This window comes from Dreissena polymorpha, chromosome 4, assembly GCF_020536995.1.
Source record: "Dreissena polymorpha isolate Duluth1 chromosome 4, UMN_Dpol_1.0, whole genome shotgun sequence".
NCBI lineage: Eukaryota > Metazoa > Mollusca > Bivalvia > Myida > Dreissenidae > Dreissena > Dreissena polymorpha.
This window is the reverse complement of record NC_068358.1, coordinates 51,825,948-51,846,334: the sequence shown is the minus strand read 5'-3', so window position 1 is coordinate 51,846,334 and position 20,387 is coordinate 51,825,948. Positions and strand designations below refer to the sequence as shown.

Genomic DNA, 20,387 nt, shown 5'->3' with positions numbered 1-20,387 from the left:
CACAGATTATGAGTTTGTTGCAGTTTTTGTCAGGACTATTTCGTTTCCGTAGAGGTAGCTTATGTCGTCCGTTTGTAAGCTCAAATTTGATTGGCCGACGGGTTCAAGGGCTTATTCTAAAAATAAATGCTGCAGCAGAAAAAATGCTGCTCGGGCAGGAATTTTGCTGGTCGAGCAGCATCTAGATACGGCGCTAGCAGCAAATATGCTGCTCGAGCAGTAATTTGCTGCTCGAGCAGCATTTAAATGATGCTTGAGCAGCATTGTTTTCTGCTGCAGCAGAAATTAAAGTTTCGACCCCTTTCGTACGCCATAAATACATGCTGTCCACTTGAAAGAGTATTATTAACTGAACATGACGCTGATCAATACTGATGTATCTCAATGCCCAATGCCCAAAATGTAACTTGTGCATGCTTTTAAGCAAAACAAAGGTTTACACCAAATACATGAAAACTATTTATTTGAACCTTTCATTTGTTAATGTCGCATGAATAATCATATTTGAGTATGTATTTCGGATAACAACTGTCATCAAACACATTTGAAAATAGTAAAATGGCATAATGTCTTACTTGAGATACTTTGATAAGCATTATATGTTCCTAGCAACATACTTAACTCGGTTTGCAACACAAAAAGGTAGGTAAATAACGTGTTCTGAAACCGCCAAACAATACAAAAAAGGTAAGAGTAAAACATTTGTTGAGTTTGCAATACAATTCAAATTCAATTGTATGTCTTAAAACATTAATGATCTTATTAGTCATATTGCTATCTGGATATATAGTGACGGCAATTCATGGATCCCATGATCTGCAATAGAATGGAACTGTTAACTTGTGTAGTTAAAATTTTTGTTAGACTATAAAGTTTTTAATGAATGTCTTGGTTTATTGCAGTGGAAAAACATTGCCCAAAGAAGTCACATGGCATAATAATTTCAAGAACCCTTGAGGCTCATTAGAAACATATAATGGGCAAGACTGACAGAAAGCCCTTGTTGTTAAAAGGCTGCACATGTTTATAATTTTACCTGCCAGACTACCTAACAATCCAATACACAAAACTCTTAAGCCACACTTAAGTAAGTTGAACAGGATCACCTGCTTCCAATGGCAAGTCCTGGGTAACATGTATTTACCCAACAGTTAAACTGACATGAATGTACTTCACAGATGCCAGGTTCCTTTTATCATTTTCCAGCATCAAAGTTGCTAAAGGTTATCTAAATATTTCTCAAACCACTTGAACAACAACTTCTTGGGAATCTTGTACTGAACCAATAATCCAACAATTCAAAACCATTCCAAGCCTTGAACATCTGGTAATGGTCTATAGGTCTGAGGGAAAACAATCCTAATGAAGTAAGTACCTCCCCAGTTGCAGTCATGGGAAAACAGCAACAATCTAAAAATGTTGAATATGATATCTTTAAACAAAACAATTCAAGTGCAGTGTTTCAGCCTGCCACTTGGACCATACTTGAGATTTATTTGTGGTATTTATAATGAAGTGCACACTTTGCCCCCTTTCACATTTCTCTTCCCTAAAAATTTTGCACTTAAATGAGAAATATTTTATTCCTCAGTGAAAATCTCATTATGTATGGATACAGGAATCCATTGTGATCTCATCAAGTGATTCAATAAAAGTGTCACATCATATTTCAATCTTTCCACGCTTTAGGGCAATTGGCATAACAAGTTAACTGGCAATTTGAAAATAATTGCAGCAATAAAATTGTGATTCCCACTGTTGGACATTATGATGGAACTATATATATATATATAGTCCTCATGTAACATTTGTACATGCTGTTAAATATGAGTCGGGTCATGCGAAAAATACCAATTTGTGCACGCCACAGATAAAATGTGTAATTATAGCATATTTTCATCAAAATTTATTGTGATGGATACATTACATTTTTCAAATTACAATATATTGATGGTCACAATTTAAAATGTCAAACCTAAAAAAAACACAGATTTTCAGGAAACGTATTTTTGTTAAAACATATTTAAAAGTGTCTCATGATGGAGCATGTTCGTATGGAATTAATTTGAAGTTAAGTTAATAAATTTGCTGTAAAATGCATCTTCGTCATTTAGACTTGCATTTATGTGATGTTTCGGCAAATTGGACAGCTTATTGTAATAGATTTTGTTACAATGGAATAAATTATTCCACTGTTTTCCATTAGATATAGCAAAGCAATGTGTGTTTTTCTGTTTTAAACGGTGGAACAGAGGTAACAACCGCAATTCTTTATTTATAGTGTGGCCTCAACTTAGTAACTTGTGGGAACAACTTATTAAGTTGAGGGAACAACATCATAAGTTGTGGCTTTAACTTAAAAACTTGTGGAAACAACTTTTAAAATAACTTGTGGAAACAACTAAGTACGTTGTCCCCACAACTTATTAAGTTGAGACCTCAGCTTAGTAACTTGTGGCCACAACTTCATAACTTGTTCCCAAAACTTATTAAGTTGTGGCCTCAACTAAGTAATTTGTTCATTTAACTTATTAAGTGATTCCTTCAACTTAATAACTTGTGGGAACAGCTTATTAAGTTTAGGCCTCAGCTTAGAAACTTGTGGCAACAACTTCATAACTTGTTCCCACAACTTATTAGTTGTTGCCTCAACTAAATAACTTGTGGGACCAACTAAGTTGAGGCCACTAATTTAAGTTTAACCAATAAGATCGTCCGTTTCATCTTAACCGTTTTATCACAATTAGTACCTCTTATACTATTAGGTGCTCGGGTTCGAGCACTATCCCTGTTAGCTATGGATCCCCCGTTCGAGCCCTGTCTAAGCACTTGCCATGTAAGCAATGGATTTCAGATTTGAACCCCTATCTGAGCAATCACCAAGTTAGCGACTTGGTTCAGGGTTCGAACTCTGGTGTAAAAACTAGCCTCATAAGCGACGGATTCCGGTTGCGAATCCAGGTCTGATGCCTCCCTTTTTAAACGATGGGTCTTTGGGTTTTAGCCCCAGTCTAAGGACTTTCCCTGTAAGCTACTTGGACCCCAGTCTGAGCATTCGCTCCCTACGTAACGGATCCCGGTTTGGAGGCCCTGCCTGAGCACTCACCCTGTATGCTATGGGCCCCGGGCTCAAATCCCGGTTTAAGTACTTACCATTTAAGTGAACGGACCCTGATCCAAGTCATAGTCTTAGCGCCAGACCCGAAAAATGCGGGATATATAGCTTACAGGGCTAGTGCTCAGACCAGCACTCAAACCCAAACACCCATAGCTTGCGAGGCTAGCTCTCATTTCGGGACTCGAAAACAGGAAATGTCAGGGGTTTTTATCTGATTTTGGGGAAAGGGCCTGGCCTTTTTTGAGGGGAAAAAAATCGCGCGAAAAGCCGGATTTTGGGGGGAAAAATGACGCGAAACGCCAGATTTTGGGGAAAATAAGGAAAATTTTAAATAATCACTTCAACATATGTTACTGTTTTTAAAACAAATTCAAGGCAACAGATAATTTAATGATGCAAAATTTTGTATTTTCTACACTGGATCAGGTTAACTTATGTATTTAAAGGTTAAAAAAAAAAAAAAAAATTTTAGGGGAAAATCATTTTTTGGGGAAATATTTCTGTCAGAGGGGAAAAAAATCTAGGGGAAAGGGCCGAAATTCGGGGGGTCTTTCAGAAGGAAAAAACCCCCTTAATGTTGCTTACGGAGCTAGTGCTCATTTCAGCAACCAGTTGCTAAATAGAAGGCGAGTGTTAGTATGGTATGTTAGCGACGGCTGTTTGGTTCGAGTCCCTGTGTGAACCTGTAGCTTTCCGTGCGAACGCTCAGACTGAGGTTCGCAACCAAGATCCTTCCCTTACTGGGCAAGTGCTAAGACACAGGCTTGAACCTGGGATCCATAGATTTCAGGGCTAGTACTCAAACTGGGGCTCGAATCCGGGACCTGTCACTGTTGGTGCAAATTCTCACATCGGAATTCGAGCCATCGCTTATAGGGTAAGTCCTCAAACCGAAGCTCGATCTAGAGAACCAAAGCTTTCTGTGCTATTGCTAGTACCGTGATTCGAACCCCAGAACTGTCGAAAACTCCTAATTAGCTTTTCGGACTACTGCTCATACCGTGATTCGAACCCAGGGACCGTCGAAAACTTAGGCATCTAGCACTCGCCTCGTAAGCGATGGTTCCCGGGATCGAGCCCCGGTCAGAGCAATTGCCCATTACTAGAAGGGTCCCGGGTTCAAATCCAAAAAACATGGACTCTTATGAAGCGAGTGCTTCGGGACTCGAAACCGGGATCCGACGCTTACGTTGCTAGTACTCAGACCGTGGATGGAACCCTGAACCCAGTCGCTAACAAGGCAAGTGCTCAGACAGGGTCTCATTCCCGGGATCCATAGCTTACAGGGATAGGGCTCAAATCGGCGCTCGAACCCGAACACACAATAGTACGAGTTTAAGGGAACTAACAGTGATAAGCGGTAAAGATGAAACGGCCTATCTGATTGGTTAAACTATGTTGTGGTCCAAACTTAGAAAGTTGTTCCCACAACTTATTTAGTTGTGGTCTCAACTTAGTAACTTGCCGCCAGAAGTTATCAAGTTGAAGGAACAACTTACTATGTTGTGACCTCAACCTAATAAGATGTAGGAACAAGCTATTAGTTGTGGCCACAAGTTACTAAGTTAAGACCTCAGCATTTTATATTATTTTGATCTCTTTTTGTGTTCATCAATGCTATAAAATGTACATCATTTAATTATTCTATAAGCAAAAGTTTACGATTAGTCAAGTTACCTTTAAAATACATGGCTATATTGATACTTTAATATATTAATTTGCGCATTGATTTCCCGCTTTGCACAGTATTAAAATCGCGAAATGCCAAAAATGTAGGTTCATCATTTTAGATTGGGAACATCCATATATATTAAAGATTGTTTTGTATGTATTATTTACTTTTATGTTGTACACATGTATTATCACATTTAACAATATATTTGACAATTTATTAATGGAAACACAATTTTTAAACACCACCTGAGTCAACAAGTCCCTGTTAACAGCTTGAAACAATTCTTAACATGTTCCATTAACTTTGTTTAACTTTAAAATTCTGAAAACTATATTGCTGTGCAGGGCTTCAGTTTTTTCACCCAAATGTTTTAGTTCTTAAAACCAAAAAGTAAATAAACATTAAAATATTATACCTGTTCAGTTTTAATCCCTGGACTCATAGTATTCAATAAAAGAATGAGTAATATCTGCATGAGCACAACTTTCACATGTATCCTAACAGGAAAGATTTGTTCATAACTAGGTGTGAAAGTGATTACACATTCTGAGGTACAAGATATTGAGGGTTTCATAGTATTAATAAACCATGCAGAAATTTAATGGTCTTTTCATTTTGTGCTATATACCCTGCGAAAAAGAGTACATTTGTACAAGGACTATGTTTGAAGTTCATGAACAGTTCTTCACCCCAAAAAATGGTTCACAAACAATTGATATTATGGTTAATGGAAGATTCATATTGCCATAACACTATTACATCTTTCAAAGCTTCTGAATAATTAGTGAAAATAATTGAACTAAATAATATTATTCTTGATAATTGAACACCATCCTTTGCTCATGTGAAAACAAACAACTTCAACTATTTCTATTAAATGGACTGACTTCTAAAAGCTCCAAGTTAGTTTGAACACAAAGAACATCAAAACACTGACCTACTTCTTCAAAGAGCTTTGTCTATACTCAACAACCTCCTGTATGTGTACAATTTTTGCTAGTTTATTGGCAATACCTGGTAGGTATATGATAATTAATTCCTTCAAAGAAAACATTAACACTGTAAGTTCAGTAGGTGAGTTCTAGCCTATGAACAGGTTCCAACAATAAACACATTTATTGGCAATCATAACTGCTGGCATATTTAATGGTGTTGAACAGAAAGAGAGAGATGAAAAAAACTGAAAAAATTATATGAGCCCTGCTCTGATAAAACCTAGTCAATTGTCATCCCAATTCCAAGTACGCACAGGCTAATAACGAATGACACTTCCAACCTCAACTGGAATTTCGTTTAAAAAGAGACTTTTTTTCAATGAAAAATTCAAAGAAAGCGAAGTGTTGTCCCTTATAAGCCTGCGCAGTCCGCAAAGGCTCATCTTGGATCTTACTTTACCCACAAACATTTCGCCCGGTTTTCCCTTAACGCGACTGATATGTCCAAGTGTTGAATGCTTAACTAGTGTAACTTTTAAATATTTTTACATTAGATACACTAGTTTTATGCCCAACCCTTGATTTTTGTTTAAACAATAAACATTATCAGTAAATTCTTAACCTAAAAACAATTGCAAAGTTGAATAGCATCCAGTAATTAAATCATCTTTTATTTATCAAATTTTGTATTTTGCAAAAGCTTTGTCGGCTAGGGTACTACTTAAATATACCCCTGGTACTCTCAAGTATACTTAAATGTATCCCAGGTATAGAAAATATACTATTAAAACGTACTCAGAAAATTTAGACTGTACCCAAGTTTAATCCGGCCCAAAATCTGATGCCGTACAACGCACTTAAAGGGAATACGAAACAAAAAAAAATCTCTTTGAAGAAACCTGCGTCAACATGCTTTTTTGGTATGAGTTTAGATAAAATAAAGAAAATTTTACAAAATATTGACATAAATATGAACATAATTAATTTGATAAAAATAGCAGACAACGACTAACTTGCCGTTAAATTTCCCTAGTATGTTTTAGTATATTTTCCAGACCGAGGGTACATAAAGTACACTTATAGAGTACTGGGGTACATGTAAGTAGTAACTGAGTCGACAATGACCAATCGAGCTTTACTAAGACTAAGTATCTAATGTCCATAACTGCATACTGTAAGTTTCTTAACAGACATCAATTATTTTTTTTAACGGTATACATTATTTTGAAGTTAGGTTCACTGCACAGAATTAGACCACAACACAAGGACTTAAGAGCCTAGGTGTTTGATAACAACATATGACTCACCTGATAACACTTAAAACACCCAAAAGAATTCAATGTATATTCAAATTAATTTTTGTTTCACCAGAACAATCATATCCAGAGTTGCCAAACCTCATAACAATTTAAACAACTCAACATAATTACACTAGCTTGTAGATTTAATGTCTTCCAACCAGCAATAAAACTTCTATTCACATTAGCTTGCAGTCAAAAAAGCACCTTTCTCTGATAACACAGCCTCAACTCATGGAAAGGTAATCCATTTGTAAGCAAACATAGACCAGTTCAATTTGTTTAAAGCCAATCTGGTAATCTCAATCAACACACATAATGCAAACCTGTGGTCATGGCCTATCACAATACAATCTTGCAAAACATAACCTCAACAGTGGGTTCAAGCAGTGAACCATGAACATAAATGGTGAATCATTAATGGTTTAACATTCATAAATTTTATTTTGCTGACAGGCTTTCACTGAATTTCATTTCCTCCATCATGCATGTGATTACAAAAGGATTGGAGAGCTTTAAATCAATATGTCAAATGAAATGTGAAAGACACTGAATATGGCCATATAAAAGCTTTATACAACAATGAAAATAAATTAAGACGAATAAATAACATAAAATGAACAATTCTAAACAACTGCTAACAAAAAGTTTACTTGTGTTAACTAAGGGTATCACGTTTACAGATTTTTCTAAACGTTTAAACGAAATAAAATAAACGAAACGTTACCGTTAAAACGGTATCCGTATATCCGTTTTAAAAGCATAATCAGTACCATCGCATTTCCTAGAGTAGTAATTATTTCCGGATGTTAAATTCACTTTTCAGTGCATATCCCATTCGCGCAATGACATCATATTAAAACCATAAAAATATATAAAGCAGACCATCGGTATCACCACATGTGTATTTGTCATTCTTTAAAATCCATTTAAAGAACATCAGAAATAATGTAAAATCAACGAAAAATACTGTATCCGAAAACGACACTCCGAATTTTTTTACATATTTTGCACATGAAATAATATGTGCATATCGTTAGACTGCAGAAAATGAAAAACCAGTTAACTATCAAAAACGGAATAAATACATAATTTGGTTAAAATATTGCTTTTTTTTACATGCTACCGCAGTCCTTTCTTTGCTAATCCATCACTTAAAATATTTCAAAATGGTGGCATTATAATGCACAGTGTTTTGTTGTCAAGTTGTCAGATTTTCGGAAAGTAGCGAAGATTTACCCTTAGTTTCTGTTCATGTCCGTGCCATCCGCTTACCAATCAGAAATAAATTATTTGCGAATTCGGTAGTGCCTGAATTTACAGCAAGTACTCGGATAACGCATTTCGTCATTGATATACTTCGTACGGCTAGTCGGCTACGTTATTTTCACCCCAATATTTATTATATTGATATTTACTGTCGTTTAAACGTTATTTGTTTTTGTCAACATTTTTTAGCAAAACACGAATCGCGACCGTTAAAACGTTTAAACATGATACCCTTACGTGTTAACATTGATATCAACTTTTTCAGAGACTATTTAAAACCTGAACCTTTTTACCTCCAGTTTGAAGAAGCCATTTTCTTCTTTTTCCACAATTTTCTTGACACAGTGTCCACCCAACGGGTCAGACGTTCTGACAGGTCACAACCAACCATTCAAATGCTTACACTTCACCCATTTGTGACTCAAATATAAAATTATTCTATTTCTAAAGGCCAAAATTTCAATATATTAAATAAATCAAGTTCTACAATTAAAGCACTGCCATAATTTCAATATTGTTTACATTTCACTTAACAGGCAAATAATTCCTTTTTCTTATTGAATCATGTGTTACTCCACCAGGCAAATATATAGCATTCAGTCAATTATAGTTTTAAAGCAAAATTATGTACTGTAGATTCAAGACATCACTGCTACATAGTGTTGTTTAGCATAATACAGCCCACAAGCATTGCTGTATGAACTAAACCCATGAAACTGTCAGTATTTCAAACTGCCATGTTAATGACTTTCCCATACCCCATGTATCCACTTAAACAAACACAGAGCAATTACCATCGTCAATGACAAAACTACTGCTGATAGCCATCTGACAATAAAACTGCAGTTTAATGTTTAATAAGCCCTGGTCCCTCAGCTGTCATAGCACCCCCATGACAGGATGCAGCCCCATGGGCCTGCAAATCTGTCCAATCAGTGCCAAGCTAGTTTGCCAACGAGGTCCTTAGGAGGACTGACTCACTGACTCCACATAGGCTGATGGGAAGGCAAGGCTCATTTCCCTGAGAACACTGGGGAACAAATGGTGCCAACTCCACTTTACCTATGCAACAGTTAATTAGCACACTCTTATCAAAATACATAACATCAAAGGTATCCTAGGGGAAAAATTATTTTCACTGCAAAATGCAAGAGCTTCCATCCGATAGATCAAACTGGATATATGTGTTATTCTCATTTCAAGTATTTTTTTCCTTTTAACAAAAAAAACAACAACACCCAATCCACTAAAAAAAAAAATCTGCACCAAGACCCGCCACCCTCCTGACATATTCCACCAAAAGATCAGAATACATACTTTCCAGTATGTATACATCAAATATATTGTCTATTGTATAAATGAATGAATTCACTAAACAAAAACAGAACAATAAACATTTAAATGAAAAATATGCCACAGCAGGGTTAAGCATTTTTCACTGCACAAATAGAAATATAGAAATATTCTGTTTGAAGTTTAGCAAGTAGATGTGGCTGTCCACAAAATAAGGCATAGTTGCATTGAAAACATGAACAGCAGCTAGGTGGCACAAAGTGAAAGGGTCAATTTGACTGAGCACCAAATGCATGCCCCTCCCTCAAACTATGTGAATCACATACATACAATAACTTGTCTTCTAAAAAAAGGCATCCTACAATGAGAATGAAAGTAGCGTTGATGTCCTACTATTAGTAATAAATTAGCTTTGCTAAGTGAAAACTGGATTATTTCGCATGCATAAAGTATTGTCCCAAATTAGCCTGTGCAGTTCACACAGTCTCAGAGAACACTTTCCGCTTTTATGATTTTTGTTTTGTTTTAAAGGAAGTCTCATTCAAACAAAATCCAGTATAGGTGAAAAATGTGCTATGAGATTAGCCTGTGCGAACTGCACACATGCATTGAAACCCGTTTTCCCACAGCATGTATGATGTATGCACACACAGTGCAGCTTGCATCAAGAAAACAAGGATCACATTACAAAATTATGCAGTATTATGGTTACATCATACAGATTTATTATAATTCATGATCATGCAAACATTTTCTGATTCTCATTTGAAAGAAAAACCTTGGCAGCCCAATGTTATGTGAATTTGTTTACAACTAATTTCTAAATAACAAAGGAAAGTGAGATGGTTTTATTTACAAGTCAGTGAGAAATGAAATTCATCTGTTGAATAATTAACTTATTTACACAATCACTTTGGCTTTCATGGTTATTATGAAATGCAGTGACTTGGAAATAAACATAAAATAAACATTTCTAGATGCCAACCAGATGGGAACTGCTGGAGGCAGTAAAAGAGTCCGTTCCCAATAAACATTCTCATGACCAGAGAACCAAGGCTAGGTTAAAATGCACAGATTTGTTACATCATTTGCAGAATGTGTCAAACCCAATGTGCCACATGGCAGCTGACTGTTGCCCGCCACATAAATCGTTGCCTGTTAGTATAAAACAGCTGATCATGGGACAGGGAGAGAAGGTACTAATAAACAATGAGATGTTATGAAGTATCCACATTGAGCAAGAAACTGATCACCACTAGTCACTTACCACTTGTTACTAACCAAGTTACTAACTTTTACCTACAGAAAAGTACCCAAGAACATGATATGAACATAGGATGCAGTGTTCTGTAAGTGTACTGATTATAAAAGTCAATAACGGTTTTTGTTTTCATTTTTGGTGATCAGGGGCCTATACAATTAATTCTGCAAACTGGTTTACAGTGGCGCTCAATGATCATAAGGCAGCCAAAGTTCTTCCAAAATCAATCAGAGACTGGTATTTACATAAATAACACACTGTTTTAACCCTTTCCCACTCGCAAAGTGAAAAAGGCTATGTGCAAACAGCATAAAACAAGAACAGCCTGCCAGTAACTCGCAGTCTGTTCAGGTTGTAGTGCTGTTTGCTGCTCACCAGTATCTAAGAGTTGGAAATGAAGCCTTTAAAACTTGAATCTAGTAAGAAATGTCTTTAATCAAATTTAACTTTCTAAGGGACTACAAATCTGTAAAAATATGTTTTTAAGTGGTAATGGGTTTAGCTTTCAAAATTATGTTCTAATTCTGGACATATTCAGTACATAATCATTATCAGGCATAATGAAATATGGCTGAGTCTTTTCATCAGATGTATTGCCCTACTTCTTTTGTGTTGAATTAATTTATGGGGACAGACATATGCAATGAGCAAAGGCCAATCAATTCATTTGCATTTTAATAGCGCGATAAGATTATAAACCCTGCATAAGCATCTTTATCTCAGCTTAACAGTTAACCGATAATATGTGTATGTAAATGAAGCGGACACTATTAATGTTACTACATGGATAGGCTTGGTTTAAATTTCAGCTTGCTTATCAAATGAGGCTTACTTCGACAATTTTAAGTCTATTCTTTCCTAGGGTTTGAAACCAGTTAATAAAATCAATCATATAAATCAATCATAATAGTATGATGAAAGTGTATCTTTGAAAGTTGTATACCCTGTAACCTAGCAAGGTAGATAGTGTAATGTCATGAGACATATAGTGTCAAATTGTATGCAGAATATTCTTTATACCTTATTGGTCCTTTTGGTTTTATCATGATAATGAAAACACTCAGATTTAGTACAAGCAAATAAACTGCACACATTTTATATGAACAACACCCAAGCCTGGCACAATTTAATTTGATGGCAACATTATGCATTATCAACTTAACTTTTCATTAAAACACAATGAATCCCAGAAACTGCAATAAATGTATTCCTTGTGAAAATCTTGCAAGAATGAAAATGATGCCACTAAACCTTCTGACAAAGCTTAGCAAAGCGCCTAATCAAGGGGACACATGCAACATGTTGGCCTAGATGCTATTGATTACTTTCTCATTTCACTGAATCCCTGTTGTGAGTCAAGTGATAGGATGCCTGTCCAACAAATGTGAAAATTAAAACAAGATATTGATTAAAATGAGCTCCAGAGATTCAGTGTCAGCACAGCCAGGTTGACAATCTGCTTTGAAAGGTGGCGGCTTGCTCATGCCATGTATTGAGTCACAAGTGATCAATGGTTATGTGTTTGTTTGTTCTTCTTTTTTGATGAGTAATGCTCTGGGAAAACAGGGCTTAATGCATGTAAATAATGTGTCATCTCATATTAGCCTGTGCAGTTTGCACAGCCTGATCTGAGATGCCACGTTCAGATTTTATAGAATGTTAAGTTTGAAAGAAGTCTTTTATTTAAAAAATACTGTCTAGGAAGAAAGTGTTGTCTCTTATTAGCCTGTGGGGACTGCAGAGGTTAATCTGGGAAAACATTTTATTCACATAGATATGCAATAGTTTAGTTTAAACCTATTTATTTTAGCTGGATTACATCGAAAGCCTCAGGCTTATTGAAACGCTCTCAAGTCCCTTTCCTGTGCCTAGAACCAGTACTTGGTGTGACTTTGGGGAAGATCTTTAAAACCCTCCCACAGTGATGATCGAACCAATGACCCCCCGGTCGCTAGGCGGACACCATATCAATTACACCACAGCGACCCTAAAATTAGATATGCATTAAGTCCTGTTTCCCCACAGAAAAGCTCAAATAAATATTTGCTCTCATTGCTTTCTTTGAGTTAAAGGAGCAAAATACATGAACCTGCAACTAAGCTTTCTTTATTAAAATTCTTTAATTATCTCCTCTTAAATGTACAAATCTGATATGTCACTGAGTTCATATAAACAAGAGCACCGCATAACTGGTGCCAACGCTCAGCTGCGGTTGTAGTTTTGAATAAATGAAAGCTTGTCAGATTTTTATATTTTTTTTTTAGAGGTCAGTGACCTTGACCTTTGACCTAGTGACCCAAAAATGATGTGGCGTGTAGAACTCATCAAGGTGCATATATATATGAAGTTTCAAAGTTGCAGCTGGAAGCACTTTGATTTTGGAGCAAAATGTCAAGGTTTTAGCACGACCCGGACGGCAGACGCCAAGCTGGCTATGACAATAACTCGGGTTTTCTCAGAAAACAGCCGAGCTAAAAATCACAACTTATAGCACAAAGGCATTTCTGAAAAAGGAAGCAAAACACCTTTTAATTACTTTAAAACTGACCATTCAAATATTACTTGGCGATATACAAAATCATTCAATATTGAAGTAATAGGCGAAATTGTTTCCCTGTAAAAAAAATAATGCACCCTAAAGTTTTCATAAGCTATTACAAGACCTCAACAAAAGAGTGTAATATTTTGATTGTATATTCAATGATTGTATTAAATATTTTCTTATAATACGCCCAACATTATCAAACGTTTACAGAGCTCCAGATAAGGTTTTATGAAATTCTTAACGTTACTACCAGATTTTCAAAAATAATTCTTAACTCTGAAATTTTATTCTTAATGTTACTACTAAGTTTTGGAAAATAATTCATAACTTTTCTAAATGACCTAAAAATAAAAAATAATGGTTATTTTCATGCAAAAAATCAAAATAAACATACTAGCAACTTTATTTATACGAGTTCAACAGTGTCTATTCAGTATTATACAATTTTATTTTTCAAATACCTTCATATGCCCAAACTGTGCTTAAGATTGTATGCCTTCGAGGAATTTTTACATATTTCACAATTAAAACGGGTCTTTCCTTCAATCTTTTCAACGATTAGCCACGGGAATTGTCCCTTCCACTCGTTCAATGTTTTTTTTGTTTAAGTTTGTACCCGTCGTGTCGCGTTTTTTTAGCTTTTCTGACTGTGTCGGCAACTGAACACACAACATTCTATAAGATCTTTTTTATAATGTCTTTCTTAACATTCAACTTTGGCTCACTTTGCGTACAATATGTTAAAAGCGTGTTTTTGCACGCTTTGCAGTTTTTTAGGATTAGCTCTCTGGGCGCCGCCATTGTTTTTTGACAGATAGACTGTACACGCTGCTTTTACTAGAAAAAATGCGCTTTGTTAAACAAACCTTATTACCATTCTATATAAGCACCGAAAAGATCTTTAATACGCAAAAAACACTCAATAAAAATCGATACGAACCGATGTAAAAATAATAATTGTAACTTGATTTTCTAATTCTTAATGGTATGACAAGATTTTAAAATAAATACCTAACGGACTTGAAAATAATTCGCAATTACTAAATATGACCCTTATCTGGAGCTCTGGTTTAGACCTTATTGTCCTCAAAATATTGTAAGCATATGATTTAATTTTATTTTTTTTAACTATTGTACGTATACATGTATACAAATTTAACAATAACCATTTGATCCAGCTTATTTCCTGCATATTTTAGATTTCAAGGCAAAATATTTCAAATACATTTTTGTTCAATTATTAGAGAAATTTATTATAAACAATATAACATAAATCATGTGGAAATCAAACCTGCAAAGTGTTTCGTTCAGCGAATGGAAGCTCGGCAACTTGTTGTCAAGTTTGTTTTTTGTCAGGGTGCGCTGCATGGTTCACGCTTAACAAATTTGCAAAAACAACACCCCAAAATCAGAAACAATCCTTTTCACCAACATGCATCCAAGCGATTTGTCACATGTCTCTCCAATCTCTTGATGCATGAGAATAAATCAAGCAGAAAGCCTGTCTCTCAGGCGTGTCACAGAGGCTGGCATCAGATTTGTCCATGTATGGTAACCATTGCTGTTCCTTTCTGATCCAGTCACCAGTATTATGCCACAATGAAACTCACATTGGATTGAGATCAAGGCTGCTACATTAAACTGTGGATCAAATCCAATACTGTTGATGAGAAAGCTAAGTGGCTGGGAAAACATCATCAGGTGTTGCAGACCAATATATACCATCTGAGATAATTGAACATTATTTGTGGAATTAATGATTCAACCTACACCTTTTTATATTAACGAAAAGTTTATGGTGTGATATTTGGAAAAATGTGCTTTTAATTATTTTATTATCAGGCTTTTTTCCTTGTACGAATGTTATTAAAAGGTCTTGTTTTAGATTTTTGCCATTAACACTATGCTAAATATTTTCCATCTTTTAGATATCTTTTGCACAGGTGTCTGTAACATTTTGTCAATAGAAAAAAGAAAGTAAGAAAGAACTTTTTCTTATCAAGACATAAATGTCTGTATATTATTAGATAAAGACTTTTTGTTGGCACAAAAACAAATAAGTAATGTATTCTGACGGCAATTGGGATGCCATTAATGAGTTTGAAAGAGTGAAAACACCTTTCAAATTAACAGCAAACACTGAATCATACTGCCATCCTCATTTCAGAAGTGTCTTCGGAAAAATACTGAGAGAACTACCCAAGTATGGAATGAACCTGGGCCTCCTAGCCATAATGTGGACAGCAGATCACTGTATGTATGAACCTGGGCCTCCTAGCCATAATGTGGACAGCAGATCACTGTATGTATGAACCTGGGCCTCCTAGCCATAATGTGGACAGCAGATCACTGTATGTGAACCTGGGCCTCCTAGCCATAATGTGGACAGCAGATCACTGTATGTATGAACCTGGGCCTCCTAGCCATAATGTGGACAGCAGATCACTGTATGTGACGCTCATAAAATATGTATGAGCCTCTCTCTGTGAAAATGGGACTTCATGCATTGTGAAGTCCACACAGGCTAATCAGGAACAAAACTTTATGCTTTTATAATATTGTTTGTTTATTGGAGTCTCTTCTAAGCGAAAATCATATTTAGGGGCAAATTTTGTCCCTGATTAAAGCCTGTGATTTGCACAGTAATCTGTGACAATACTTTAAGCACATGTATTATACGGTGTACGAACTGGTCCAAAAGTCTAAACTGTATGATACGATCATATCAGATGGTTTAGCTAGAACCTTATCCTACGGTTTTGCGACCATAAACCGTCTGATACAATCGTAGACGGTTTTGACTTTTGGACCAATTGTATGCTTAACTGTTTGATGCGAAACTGTTTGGTACGATTCGTATTATACGGTTTACGATTCATATCATACGGTTTAGCGTAAACCGTATCATACGCAATCAATTTCAGTAATCAAATATGAAGAAACATGGCGCCCGCGAAAATTTGAAGCGAGAGATCTGATTGGCTGATTGGACATTGAATAATACCCGTCATACACTGTCTGATACGATTCATATAATACGGTTTCGGAACATACGGTTTAACATACAAACCAGTCCAAAAGTCTTAAAAGTGTATCATACGGTTAATAAATAATACGATTCAGACTTTTGAACCAGTTTGTACACCATAGTATTAAGCCCTGTTTTCCCACAGTATGGCTAAAATACCTGTATCTAAGAAGATTGCTGAATGACAAATCAGGTAAACCTGCTGCTTCTTTAAAAAACCATGAACATGTATTCAATAAATGGACAGTTATTGCTATATAAGAATAACCTAAATCTTGCATGTAGTTATGACACTTAAACATAAGGCAAAAATATTTTTTTTTTTTTTTAAAAACAAAATTCAGCATTCAAATTGATGACTCAGACGTTAAAGTTTAGTTTATCAATAGACTTAATATTTTTGTTATAAAGCTTTAATGTTTCCATAACTTAAATTCTCAATGTGCATGCAACTACACCATGTAATGTGCTAAACAGCATACAGTAAGCTCTAATACTTTTTACTTTCATGAAAATATCCTGATTTCAAGTCAGTTTAAAATCAAAGATTTATTTGCCATTCTCAATATGTACAACTACAAGCATTAAACATTAAAATACTTTTTGTAATTAATTGTTGATTACCTGTCATTTTGTAAACTTTCTGCACCCTGTACCTGTTCAATGAACTGAATATCACCTTCCATATCCCATATTTAACACAAGATATGGTTTCACAATGAATATGTTTTACAGCCTCAAAATAAACAACAATTTTGCAGTTGATAACAAATTTGACTTTTCTCTCCACAAAGATAGTGACCAAATCTATTTTTAGAAACTGATTGACACTCAGAGGGGCACCATTGGGTGGATGAAAACAAAGACAAGTGATTTATGAGTAATCTGTGTATGTTCTTATTATAATTAATAATTTTACTCACTACCGTATTTAACCTTTTATAAAAATTATGTTACTATGATACATATTTGTATGAACACTTGCAACATCAAATCATGTACTTTCATAAATGCTGTTAATATAACATATATTGATATATAACTTGACAGAAGATAATGTAATGAATTCAAAATTTGTATTGGTAGTAATAAGTACTGAACTGTTATAGCTCATGTACCCTTATCAAAATCTTTTGGTTTTATTTATGAGCATATGACATTGTACACATTTAATAATTGTATCGTTCCTTTCAAACCCTTATTGACCCTTGCAAAGGGAAACAACTGTTACAAGAATATTACATACACACTTAAAGAGTTACACATCTTGATGAACATGATATATATACCCTGCGACTTGCACTTCTCAATTTTTACATTACAACATTCAAATTGAATACAAATTTGTCAGAAATCTGTAAACTACCAGTTTTTTACATTCATGTTTAGTAAAAAAAATAATAAAGTGTCTAGCAAGACTATTTTTGTAATGAAGACATACTTTTTTGCTCTAAAAGCAATCAGTCTTGTCTAATTTCATGTACATTATTTCAAGACGTGTTTGTTAGTTTTAAAGCACATGTTTTCAACAAGAGAACCTTTAATTAACAAGTTATTTTTAAAAACAAGTGGATTAAGATGGACCAAAGCGCTTACCTGAGTACACAAAACAACATAGACCAGTTCTTGATATCACATTTTGAATTTCATCGACAATTCATGAGGAAAATATATAATATTCGGTTAGCATTGAATACATGTTAGCATAGCTAGCAAAACTTAGAAAACCTAAACCACAAGCCTTAGCTTCGTCAATTGACCAATCCCAATGATAATATCAATGAAAATATGTGAAGATCATTTTGAATGAGATTTTAATCAAGATTGGAAGAAAAGTTTGGCCTCTAGAGTGTAAATGAGCTAAAAGATGGCAATGCTCAACATAATTATGAACGTTAACAGGCGCCAGACAACAGTTACGACAATATCTCACAAAAACCACTTCACATTTTTTTATTAGCACCTTGCCTATTTCATTTTGTAAGCCTCACCTTGAGCTAATAATTTCTCTTTCCTGAAGTCCATTTTCACAAACTAAAGCCATTCTTCAAACCCCAATCATGGTTATACCTTGGTTTATTTTTAGATCTTAGCCATGAAAGTTTGGTCAATGAAAAACAAGAGGCCCATGAGGGCCTGAATCGCTCTACTGGCTGGAATCAATAGGGCTCAAGCCCTTGATAGTATGAACACTCTGAGTAAGTTTTAAATAAACAGACCCAAAATGGGAAATTTATCGCATAACAAGAAGAAACGTAAAATTTAAACTTCAAATGGCTCCTTTTCAACAATAAGTTGGACAAATTTTCTTCACTCTCAATGGGGTTCTGGCCCTTGATGATATAAAACAACTGTTGAAGTTTCAAAAGGATAGAACTTTATATGTAAACAAACAAGAAATGTGTTTGTCGGAAACACTATGTCCCCTTCTGCGCCGCTTTGAATATTTTTTTTGACTTTTGACCTTGAAGGATGACCTTGACCTTTCACCACTTAAAATGTGCAGCTCCATGAGATACACATGCATGCAAAATATGAAGTTGCTATCTTCAATATTGCAAAAGTAATGGCAAAATGTTTAAGATTTTCATTTTTTTCTCAAATTCAAGGGGAGATAATTCTGGACTTATAACTCCGATAATGCTCATTTTCAATAGGGTTTGACTCATCATTCAGATAAAGACAATGTGCAAGTTGGGAAATGATTGGATTAAAACTGTGGACTTTATTGCGTAAACTTTACTTCCTAACCTTGCCTTGTTTCACAATTTTCTCAAATTCACGGGGAGATAATTCTGGACTTTTTACTCTGATGTAACCCATTTTCAATAGGGTTCGAGTCCTCATTAATATAAAGACACTGAACAAGTTTGAAAAGAATCGGATGAAAACTGTGGACTTAATTGCGTAAACAATTTAAGCCTTATTTCACAATTTTCTCAAATTCAAGGGGAGATAATTCTGGACTTTTTACTCTGATGTAACCCATTTTCAATAGGGATCGAGTCCTCATTAATATAAAGACACTGAACAAGTTTGAAAAGAATCGGATTAAAACTGTGGACTTTATCGTGTAAACAAGAAAAAGTCTTAACGCACACGCGCATGGACGACATGACATAAGCTCTTCAGGCCTTTGGCCAGTAGAGCTAATTAAGTTTCTATTACACAAAATCAGTTTTCCAGACAAATTTCACTTCCAGATGAATTATTGGCAAGAAACATTCTGGACATGTTTCATCACATAGAGTCATACATGCAGACTCCAGAATGGTGACAAGGTTTTTCTAAGATTTACCAAGTGAGCTCGTTTTTTAATACACATATCCCAGCTTTAAACTTGACCTACCGGTAGATATGGTCAAGATTAACATTCTTACGAACTCCCATCAAACTTATGTGATATTCAGAAAATGGCTCAACTTAAGTAACAAGAGGGCCTGAAAGGCCCAAAGTCGCTCACCTGAGATAACAAGATATTATATATGGGACAAATCTTCTGACCAAGTTCCACGAAGATCGGAAAATAAATGTGGCCTCTAGAGTGTTAACAAGGTTTTACTATAGCCATATAAGGAAAAATGCCCCGCCCCCTAGCAGCCATGTCTTTCAACCAACCGGCATCATTTTCGAACTCTTCCAAGATATTATCGGGATGAATCTTCTGACCAAGTTTCATGAAGATCGGACAGTAAATGTTGTCGCTAGAGTGTTAACAAGATTTTACTAAAGCCATATAAGGAAAAATGCCCCGCCCCTTGGAAGCCATTTTTTTCAAGCAAACATAATTATTTTCGAACTCATCCAAGATATCATTGAGATCAATCTTCTGACCAAATGTCATGAAGATTTGACAATAAATGTTGCCTCTAGAGTGTTAACAAGGTTTTACTAAGCCATATAAGGAAAAATGCCCCGCCCCTCAGGTGGCCATGTTTTTAAAGCAACCAAAACCATTTTGGAAC

At 35.3% G+C, this 20,387-nt stretch overlaps 1 protein-coding gene across 10 annotated transcripts in view; it reads right to left on the bottom strand.

Annotated features, from left to right (window-relative positions):
* LOC127876979 (kelch-like protein 5) overlaps window positions 1–20,387 on the bottom strand; it is a 97,030-nt gene that overhangs the window by 34,696 nt on the left and 41,947 nt on the right. Inside the window, exon 1 of one of the 10 annotated variants that reach the window (XM_052422541.1) lies at window positions 18,414–18,493. The exons of 3 other annotated variants lie outside the window; for them this stretch is intronic. In XM_052422541.1, coding sequence (XP_052278501.1) covers window positions 18,414–18,466 — 53 coding nt within the window. In that variant the 5' untranslated portion in view covers window positions 18,467–18,493. Of the gene's footprint in view, window positions 1–1,036; window positions 1,364–7,035; window positions 7,182–8,588; window positions 9,111–14,685; window positions 14,778–17,046; window positions 17,225–18,018; window positions 18,054–18,413; window positions 18,494–20,387 lie in introns of those variants that run through there. 6 more of the 10 variants (XM_052422542.1, XM_052422540.1, XM_052422539.1 and 3 more) reach the window with 6 other exon arrangements.